The sequence below is a fragment of the Salmo trutta genome, chromosome 8, assembly GCF_901001165.1.
Source record: "Salmo trutta chromosome 8, fSalTru1.1, whole genome shotgun sequence".
Lineage (NCBI taxonomy): Eukaryota > Metazoa > Chordata > Actinopteri > Salmoniformes > Salmonidae > Salmo > Salmo trutta.
This window is the reverse complement of record NC_042964.1, coordinates 8,488,519-8,499,685: the sequence shown is the minus strand read 5'-3', so window position 1 is coordinate 8,499,685 and position 11,167 is coordinate 8,488,519. Positions and strand designations below refer to the sequence as shown.

Genomic DNA, 11,167 nt, shown 5'->3' with positions numbered 1-11,167 from the left:
TCAGTTGTGTATGTGGAGCTGTAATTTTGCATTACAACAGAACACTATGTTTTTCCAGCTGCAGGTATGACACGCAAAGTGTGTGTACAATGTGTGTTCCTACATAAACTTCCCATAATAACAAAGCAAGGCAGCTCCTGTTCCCACAGGCAATGGATGTAACATCCTATCACTAACCTTGAAGACACTTCCTGGGCGGAGCGTCTTCCTCCTGGGCAGAGCGTCCCCCCCACCAAATTATTATTAGTTTTACATTTTTTTATGGGGAAGAAAGACAGATGAACAGCACTAAAGATAATGCCATGCTTTTTTACACATTTTGCCATTAGGACTGAAGAAAATTGCTGTTTTAGAGCTCAGGGATTCTTGAAAGACGGGACAATCTCAACTTTTTTCCCACAAATATTTGTCTTAATATTTAAAAAATGTTAAGTATATATTTTGATAGTGTGATAGCTGATACTTTGGTCTATGTAAAGGAACAACATCTTAATAAAATATAAAAAGTGTTTAGTGTTTAAAGGCCTTGATTGTTTAATTCTAACATTTGATTATTCAAATATGTAATACAAATCTCCAAACTTATTTTTGTTTTGTTTTATATCTCTTTATAATGCTCCAGAGCGAATTTTGTTAGCATTTTAGCATGTTTTTCTAGATTTAGAACGTAAAACAACATTTATAAAGCAAACATTAACCCTTCGGTCTGGCACAGAAAATACTTCCATTGTTTAAGATTGTTGCAGAACAGTGACCTAACCTAAACTTAACCACACATTGCTAACCTTATGCCTAACCCTAACCTTCAATTAAGGCCCAAATTATATTTTTTGTTTTCATTAATTTTTACAATATAGCACATTTTTACTTTGTGGCTGTAGTAACTAGTGGAAACCACATTACACCATTGACAAATATGAGTGGGGCGGCGGCCATCTTTAATCCCATAGAACCCCTTATTAAAAACTCCATTACTTCTCCTGATTGGAATGTGACGTTCCTGCCAAGAGATTTGGGAGTGCAGACTTGCAGTGTTTGCGGTGTGTGCGCTTTTGCAAGAGTGCCAATTACATTTGCCATTTTTGGTTGCATTTACGAGATTTCACATGGATTAATATCTCTGTATTTTTTTCTTTGTTGGACAACAGCTGCACGGCATTTTGTATCATCTTTCATCGCTCAGGGAGCGTGAGAGAGAGAGAGAGAGAGAGAGAGAGAGAGAGAGAGAGAGAGAGAGAGAGAGAGAGAGAGAGGGAGACGATGTACAGCAGGACCTTAGCTGTGTCAAGGTGTTCAGATGTAGTCATTGCCAGCTGATCTGGCCTTCTCTAATTTGCACCTTGATCATGCAGAAACCCAAACCGTACAGACATGGCTGTTCGCATGAGTGCTGAATGAAAAGTTACCACAATAACTAGGATATATTACTTAACACAGATCAAAGTGTATTACTGTGTTATTAAACTTATATTATTCCAAATGGGTGGTAATGGTCTGTTTATCAAAGCTTTATGAACTAACCCTAACCTTGGATTGATGGATCGCCTTTACCCAAAACAGTTACGGGAAGGATTGTACCCACAGTTTTTGTTCCCCAAAAATAACGGATTTTATTACCAAGAATCACAAGAAAATGGAGAGAGAGAGAAAAAGAGAGAGAGAGGGTCATGGCTTAAACCGTTTCATTGATGAGTTCCAGGGGGCAAAGGATCCGCTGAAAAATAAGAATCTGATCTCTCATGGGCCACATATTATTATTTATTTATTTTTATTTCACCTTTATTTAACCGGGTAGGCCAGTTGAGAACAAGTTCTCATTTACAACTGCGACCTGGTCAAGATAAAGCAAAGCAGTGTGACAAAAACAACAACACAGAGTTACACATGGGATAAACAAACGTACAGTCAATAACACAATAGAAAAATCTGTATACAGTGTGTGCAAATGAAGTAAGGAGGTAAGGCAATAAATAGGCCATAGTGGCAAACTAATTACAATTTAGCAATTAACACTGGAGTGATAGATGTGCAGATGAGGATGTGCAAGTAGAAATGCTGGTGTGCAAAAGAGCAGAAAAACAAAAACAAATATGGGGATGAGGTAGGTTGTTGGTTGGATGGGCTATTTACAGATGGGCTGTGTACAGCTGCAGTGATTGGTAAGCTGCTCTGACAGCTGACGCCTTTGAAGAGGGGGATGATCGCGGCCGCTTTCCAATCTTTAGGAATCTCAGACGATACAAAAGAGAGGTTGAACAGTCTTCGAAAGCCAAGTGAACAAACAGATCACTGATCATTTTGAATCCCACCGTAACTTCTCCACTATGCAATCTGGTATCCGAGCTGGTCATGGGTGCACCTCAGGCAACAATGGCGGCGGATCATTTTAGGAAGAGAGGGTCCAGATTGTCTAGCCCAGCTGATTTGTAGGGATCCCGATTTTGCAGCTCTTTCAGAACATCAGCTGTCTGGATTTGGGTGAAGGAGAAGGGGGGGGGCTTGGGCCAGTTGCTGCGGGGGGTGCAGAGCTGTTGGCCGGGGTTGAGGTGAGGTAGCCAGGTGGAAAGCATGGCAGGACCGCTACCTCCGCCTTTGTGCAAGGAGGAGCAGGAGAAGCACTGCCAGAGCCCTGCAAAATTACCTCCAGCAGGCCACAAATGTGCATGTGTCTGCTCAAACGGTCAGAAACAGACTCCATGAGGGTGGTATGAGGGCCCGACGTCCACAGGTGGGGGTTGTGCTTACAGCCCAACACCGTGCAGGACGTTTGGCATTTGCCAGAGAACACCAAGATTGGCAAATTCGCCACTGGCGCCCTGTGCTCTTCACAGATGAAAGCAGGTTCACACTGAGCACATATGACAGACGTGACAGAGTCTGGAGACGCCGTGGAGAACGTTCTGCTGCCTGAAACATCCTCCAGCATGACCGGTTTGGCGGTGGGTCAGTCATGGTGTGGGGTGGAATTTCTTTGGGGGGCCGCACAGCCCTCCATGTGCTCGCCAGAGGTAGCCTGACTGCCATTAGGTACCGAGATGAGATCCTCAGACCCCTTGTGAGACCATATGCTGGTGCGGTTGGCCTTGGGTTCCTCCTAATGCAAGACAATGCTAGACCTCATGTGGCTGGAGTGTGTCAGCAGTTCCTGCAAGAGGAAGGAATTGATGCTATGGACTGGCCCGCCCGTTCCCCAGACCTGAATCCAATTGAGCACATCTGGGACATCATGTCTCGCTCCATCCACCAACGCCACGTTGCACCACAGACTGTCCAGGAGTTGGTGGATGCTTTATTCCAGGTCTGGGAGGAGATCCCTCAGGAGACCATCCTCCACCTCATCAGGAGCATGCCCAGGCGTTGTAGGGAGGTCATACAGGCACGTGGAGGCCACACACACTACTGAGCCTCATTCTGACTTGTTTTAAGGACATTACATCAAAGTTGGATCAGCCTGTAGTGTGGTTTTCCACTTTAATTTTGAGTGTGACTCCAAATCCAGACCTCCATGGGTTGATAAATTGGATTTCCATTGATTATTTGTGTGTGATTTTGTTGTCAGCACATTCAACTATGTAAAGAAAAAAGTATTTAATAAGATTATTTCTCTCATTCAGATCTAGGATGTGTTGTTTAAGTGTTCCCTTTATTTTTTAAGCAGTATATATAGTGTATATATATATATATATATATATATATATATATATATATATATATATGTGTCTATATGGATAAAACAGAGGTGTGTATATATAGTGTATATGGTGTATATATAGTGTCTATATGGATAAAAACAGAGGTGAGTGTATATATAGTGTATATAAGGATAAAAACAGAGGTGTGTATATATAGTGTATATATGGATAAAAACAGAGGTGTGTGTGTATATATAGTGTATATATGGATAAAAACAGAGGTGTGCATATAATGTGTATATAGTGTATATATGGATAAAATCAGAGGTATGTGTATATAATGTTTATATAGTGTATATATGGATAAAATCAGAGGTATGTGTATATAATGTGTATATAGTGTATATATGGATAAATCAGAGGTATGTGTATATAATGTGTATATAGTGTATATATGGATAAAAACAGAGGTATGTGTATATAATGTGTATATAGTGTATATATGGATAAAATCAGAGGTGGCACCACAGGTTCAAAAGTGGTGTGGCAAAATTCCTACCTGTCTTTTCTGGAGCCTGGAGTTTTTCCTGATCTCATGACCTGGTCAGGTAAAACTCTGGGTCCTATTTATAAGCTATGACAAAATATTATTTTTTATTATTGAAGATGGCTTCCCTTTTCATCTGTGCTATGACAATGGGGCAGGGGGTTTTCTTGTCGGGTCATGTGAATTGGAAACACTCTTCTCGGTCGGTTATCCCCGGTAAACCCACAATAGAGGAGGGTTTATGTGGTTTAGCTTGAGATCATGACTTGGCACGGATTGAGTTAGGGGGAGGTGGGGTGGTCTGTATGGGAGAAGAGTGTATCACGCCCTGGGGAGGGTTCCAGCGGCGAGCCCCTATCTCTGGCTGTCTGGATGGGGACCATCAAATAGTATGGAAAGATTGTATTTCTAGACCTTGTTGGGTTAGTTGGAATCCGAGCTAGCATTCCGGTATTCCACTTTGTGGAATTCTACTTTGTCATTTGGATTTAAAGTAGCAAACAATTTGGTTGTCCTGGTTACATTCTTGAGCTATGACCTGCAGTGCATCCCATGGGGAGAGCGGCTTAGCATGGGATCTGGTCATGATTAAAAACGATAAGACATTTTAGATTTACAGGAGAGAAAAGAAAAAGCTACAGAAATGGGTCTCTTTACTCAATTGTAGCACCACCAGTAATAGCACCAAGCACAAGGCTCACATTAATACGAGCATGTGCAATGCATGTAAAGAGCAGCACTTCACAACAACACACTTTTATAGAAATACATTTAGATGGGGATCTATCATCATCAAGCATTGTATATAGCTTTAGGGGGCATTTAACAGTCATTTGGCATCATTAAATGACTGATTTGGCCATAAAATACAAATAAAACGAAGCAATGGCACCTCTTTTGTGTTTTAAACGTTGGGGTGCGTACCTCATCAAAAAGTGTGCGTTCGGCCTCCCGAGTGGCGCAGTGGTCTAAGGCACTGCATCGCAGTGCTAGCTGTCCCACTAGAGATTATGGGTTCGAGTCCAGGCTCCGTCGCAGTCGGTCGCGACCGGGAGATTCATGGGGCGGTGCACAATTGGCCCAGCGTCGTTCAAGTTAGGGGAGGGTTTGGCTGGCAGGGATGTCCTTGTCCCATCGCGCACTAGCGACTCCTGTGGTGGGCCGGGCGCAGTTCACACTGACCCAGTTGCCAGGTGTACTGTGTTTCCTCCGACACATTGGTGCTGCTGGCTTCCAGGTTAAGTGGGCATTGTGTCAAGAAGCAGTGTGGCTTGGTTGGGTTGTGTTTCGGAGGACGCATGGCTCTCGACCTTCGTCTCTCCTGAGTCCGTACGGGAGTTGCAGCGATGACACAAGACTGTAACTACCAGTTGGATACCACGAAATTGGGGAGATAAAGAAGTAAAAAAAAAAGATCAAAATAGAAAAGAAAATAAATAAGTGTGCGTTTGTGCATGTGTACACGTCTATTGACCACGCCATGGAACAGGAAGTCAAATGAAACACTTTGACGTATTGGTTGCGAGTTACGTTCCTCTACCCATCCCATGTCAGTTGTTCCCATTAATGGGATTTCTGTTTTTCCCTTGAACGTTTTACTGTTCAACACTAAGACTGATAAATCTGATAAATTTGAGCTTTATAGTATTTTTCACTAGAAAGTTGTCCGTTCACAAATAAACACTGACTGCCGCCCAAAATATGAGACAAATGGGTCTGATAAAAATTTTAATAAATGCTTGAGACTTGAGGTCGACCGATTAATCGGAATGGCCGATTAATTAGGGCCAATTTCAAGTTTTCATAACAATCGGTAATCAGTATTTTTGGCCACCGATTTTTTTTTTACACTTTTATTTAACTAGGCAAGTCAGATTAAGAACACATTCTTATTTTCAATGATGGCCTAGGAACGGGGGTTAACTGCCTTGTTCAGGGGGGATTCGGGGATTCGTTTTTGCAACCTTCCGGTTACTAGTCCAACGCTCGAACCACCTGCCTTACGTTGCACTCCACGAGGATCCTGCATGGCAGGCTGACTACCTGTTACGCGAGGGCAGCAGGAAGCCAAGGTTAGTTGCTAGCTAGCATTAAACTTATCTTATAAAAAACGATCAATCTTAACATAATCACTAGTTAACTACACATGGTTGATGATATTACTAGTTTATCTAACGTGTCCTGCGTTGCATATAATCGATGCGGTGCCTGTTAATTTCTCATTGAATCACAGCCTACTTCGACAAACGGGTGTTGATTTAACAAGCGCATTTTCGAAAAAAGCACTGTCGTTGCACCAATGTACCTAACCATAAACATCAATGCCTTTCTTTAAAACCAATACACAAGTATATATTTTTAAACCTGCATATTTAGTTAATATTGCCTGCTAACTTGAAATTGTGTCACTTATCTTGTGTTCATTGCACGCAATCAGGGTATATGCAACAGTTTGGGCCGCCTGGCTCGTTGCAAACGAATTTGCCAGAATTTTACGTAATTATGACATGACATTGAAGGTTGTGCAATGTAACAGGAATATTTAGACTTAGGGATGCCACCTGTTAGATAAAATACAGAATGGTTCCGTATTTCACTGAAAGAAAAAACTTTTGTTTTCGAGATGATAGTTTCCGGATTCGACCATATTAATGACCTAATGCTCGAATTTGTGTGTGTTTATTATATTATAATTAAGTCTATGATTTGATAGAGCAGTCTGACTGAGCGATGGTAGGCAGCAGCAGGCTCGTAAGCATTCATTCAAACAGCACTTTCGTGCGTTTTGCCAGCAGCTCTTCGCTGTGCTTCAAGCATTGCGCTGTTTATGACTTCAAGCCGGGTGGGTATAATTTGTGGAACGTTCCAACAGGAATCTATTTCAAAAACTTCGTAAATAACAAGGTTGCCAAAAAACAACGCATACAAAGTTGTATAGCGGCAGAATAAGATACCGGGTAGGGAGCGGTCTATTTCATTGCGTTTTTCACTCATCACGTTTATTCCGAAAAATGTCTGTCCTCACATGTCTGTTTGCCTATGGACAAACATTAAGAATAAGCTACGTGGTGAGTTGATGCCTATTCGGCAGCTAGTTAGCTAGGTTTGTATGCGTTGCTACTTTGTATGCGTTGTTGGTTGGCAACCTTTTACTTTACGTTTTTTGGAACAGATTCCTGTTGGAACGTTCCACAAATTATACCCACCCCTTCAAGCCTATCAACTCCCAAGATTAGGCTGGTGTAACCGATGTGAAATGGCTAGCTAGTTAGCGGGGTGCGCGCTAATAGCGTTTCAAACGTCACTCGCTCTGAGACTTGGAGTAGTTGTTCCCCTTGCTCTGCATGGGTAACGCTGCTTCGAGGGTGGCTGTTGTCAATGTGTTCCTGGTTCGAGCCCAGGTAGGAGCGAGGAGAGGGACGGAAGCTATACTGTTACACTGGCAATACTAAAGTGCCTATAAGAACATCCAATAGTCAAAGGTATATGAAATACAAATCATATAGAGAGAAATAGTCCTATAATACCTATAATAACTACAACCTAAAACTTCTAACCTGGGAATATTGAACTCATGTTAAAAGGAACCACTAGCTTTCATATGTTCTCATGTTCTGAGCAAGGAACTTAAACATTAGCTTTTTTACATGGCACATACTGCACTTTTACTTTCTTCTCCAATACTTTGTTTTTGCATTATTTAAACCAAATTGAACATGTTTCATTATTTATTTGAGGCTAAATTGATTTTATTGATGTATTATATTAAGTTAAAATAAGTGTTCATTCAGTATTGTTGTAATTGTCATTATTACAAATAAATAAATATATATAAAAATAATAATAAAAAAAAAAAAAAATCGGCCGATTAATCGTTATCGGCTTTTTTGGGTCCTCCAATAATCGGCATCGGCGGTGAAAAATCATAATCGGCCGACCTCTACTTGAGACGTTGAGCGAGAGAGAGCGAGAGAGTGCGAGAGAGAGAGAGCGAGAGAGAGAGAGCGAGAGAGAGAGAGAGAGAGAGAGAGAGCGCGAGAGAGAGAGACGTGGAATTACAGAGAAAGAAAGATGGTGAGAAAGACAGAGGTGGAATGAGAGAATGAGAAAAACAGAGATCTGCATCAATTTATTTTATTTTGTTAGCTAATTTGTTTTACATTCAGGTTTACCTGGTGCCAGACTAGACAGAACTAATGGGGAGAACATAGATTGTTTTAAGTTCAGACGGACTGTACTCATGAAAGAGAGTAAATCTAAGTTGACTATCCAATATAAATCCTACATTTTGTTTTCATTTTCTTGCAACACTGCAATCAACAGCTAATATAATATAACTATTAATCTTTTTTATTTTTCTTTAGCCCAAATATATGGTGCTGTCTACAAAGATTCATTCTATATTTATTTTCTCTTTGCCTAAATGTCAGAAATCTAATAAAAATCGGAAGGTCATAGAAGTTCAAGCATGCAATCAAAAACTAGAAAAATAAACATTATTTAAAGGCCCTAACCCATAGTCTTGAGGTCATAGGTGCTGGGTCTGACAGTAGTGATTAAAGTGGGTTGTTTCCTTAAAGCCTACTCTCTGAGGCAAATATAGGTCCATTTGTCCATTGAGTTCATGTAATATCCAAAGCACCAGTCCATTAAAGTCTTCAAATCATTGAGCAGGACAATCTTTAAAGACCGATCGTGTGTCAATCCCTGAGATCTGACCATCTAAAAGTCTTTCACAACAAAAAGTCACAGCAATAAATAAAAAGACTAGTCCTCCACCTTTCTTTCAGTCCTTCAGCTTCCTCTTCTTCGCTTTCTTCTTCCGCCTCTTCTTGGCCAGGTTGTTGGTAAGGAGGTTAGTCTCTCTATCATCTTCATCCTCTTTGTACCAGGGTCCCCACACCCCTCCGTTGAAGTTAGGATTGGAGCGGGAGTCTTTAGCCGGGTAGCGCACCGGGATGGCCGTCCTATTATACTGTGCTAGCCGCATTAGCATCTTCTTCACTATGTGTGGGTAGCGAAGAGACAGGTCCACTCTCTCGTAGGGATCGGCTATGATGTTGAACAGCCAGACGGACTTCCCCTGGTCCCAGCGGACATATTCGTTATGCCAGCGGTTGGTCAGAAGCAGATTGGAGAAGGTCTGCGGAGGGACCCAGTCGCTGTAGCCAGGCACCCCCGTGAGAAGCTTCCAGTGGCCCACCCGGAGAGCAGCTCGGATGGCCGTGTTCCAGAGGCCATAGCCGGCCTTCCATGAGCCGTTCTTTGCCTTGGTGTAGATGGGGTCGATGTTGTGCAGAATGTCGTGGCGGGGGGACTGGCGGCCCTCGCTGATGGCTTCCCACACGTCGTAGCCATCCAGGTTGAGATCTTCGTCCAGGGTCCCCTCCCCCAGGGTCACCAGGGTGGGGAACCAGTCTGTGATGTGGATCAACGCCCGGCATCGGGTCCCCTTGTTCAGTAGCAGGGGACTGTGAACGAAGCCTACAGCCCGGATGCCCCCCTCCCAGTAGGTGGCCTTGCTCCCCCTGAGGGGCCAGTTGTTGCCCCCAGCCATGGGCTGGCCCCCGTTGTCTGACGAGTACACTATCACCGTATTGTGGTAGAAACCGTAGCGCTTCAGTGCCAGCGTGAGGTTGTGGACGGCCTCATCCAGGCAGGACACCATGGCGGCGTACTTGCGACGATGTAAGTTAGGGATGGACTTGTAGCGCTCCAGGTAGCGAGCGGGCACCTGTAGCGGAGAATGGACTGCCTGAAAGGCCAAGTAGAGGAATAAGGGTTTCTGGGGGTTGTGGTGTGCCAGGATGTCCACAGCTTTTTGGGTGAACATCAAGGTTGAGTATCGGCCCCTATCCTGTTCCCAGGCCGCCTCCTCCCCTTCGTGCAGGTCATAGCCACACATGCCGGGACCGTCACATTTATAGTGGCTGTAGTAGTCACCACTACCCAATAGGGACCCAAAGAATGTGTCGAAGCCGCGCTGAGTGGGCATGCAGCCACGCTTGTAGAAGCCCAGGTGCCACTTTCCCACCATATGCGTGGCGTAGCCCGCCTGCTGGAGCTTTTGGGGTAGTGTGACATTCTCCAGGGGCAGGCAGTTGGCCTGGGTGGGCCTGATGACCGAGTGCTGGAGGCCTGTGTGGATCTGGTACCTGCATGTGACACAGAGAAAAGAAAGGCTGTTAGTCAATCAACCAATCGACCAAGCAAATCTTATCTATGACCTATGCTACAAAGTACACCTCCAAAGAGAAGGCCAAGGTGACAGTGTCTAGGAAACATAGCTAGTTTGGATAAACATTGTGAAGAACCAGAGCGCCGAGGGAGAGACCATCCTCATCTGGCCAGTCAGAGTATCCAAAACCAGTCATACATCAAATAAAGCGTTTGCTAACATTTACAGTTAAATATAATATAGTTGGATGCAGTGTTGTGGTACGACAGGTATGTGCCTGCCATGATTCTACCATGGTGTTGGGATTTCTCCTTCCTCACTATCTGACATACACCCGTTAGCTTGGCTTCCTAAACCTTGAATCCTTGGAATTCTATGCTTGAATTGTAGAGTTCTATGGTATATGATGTGCACAGAAATAGTTCCAGATAGGTATAGGCTATACTAGAAAGATCATTTTTCTACAATTTGAATATGATTCGGTATGATTTCCAATCAAATAAACCAAACAGTCTGCCAAGGTTCTGGTAATACATGACAATTTATCCAGTTTAAGTTTCTAAAATGACAGATTAGGTTGTTTCTTTCACTTGACAATGAATCCTTTCACAGACATTTTAAATGCAATGAGACGGCACAGAATCAGCTAGGTATAACACACAGTATGCATTATTCAATCTAATTCTAATTGCAATGGACTTAATCCAAAGCCAACAGGTTTAGACTGACAGCTGAGCGAGTTAGACAGGAGATGTCCAAGAGCAATATGCCAGAGGATGAAGTCATTGTAGTGGTGAAATGACTTAACAG

The 11,167-nt window shown here is 43.0% G+C and overlaps 1 protein-coding gene across 1 annotated transcript in view; it reads right to left on the bottom strand.

Annotated features, from left to right (window-relative positions):
* Positions 1–8,295: 8,295 nt before the first annotated feature.
* LOC115198133 (arylsulfatase J-like) overlaps positions 8,296–11,167 on the bottom strand; it is a 28,113-nt gene continuing 25,241 nt past the window's right edge. Inside the window, exon 2 of the mRNA XM_029759842.1 lies at positions 8,296–10,334. Coding sequence (XP_029615702.1) covers positions 8,966–10,334 — 1,369 coding nt within the window. The 3' untranslated portion in view covers positions 8,296–8,965. The remainder of the gene's footprint in view (positions 10,335–11,167) is intronic.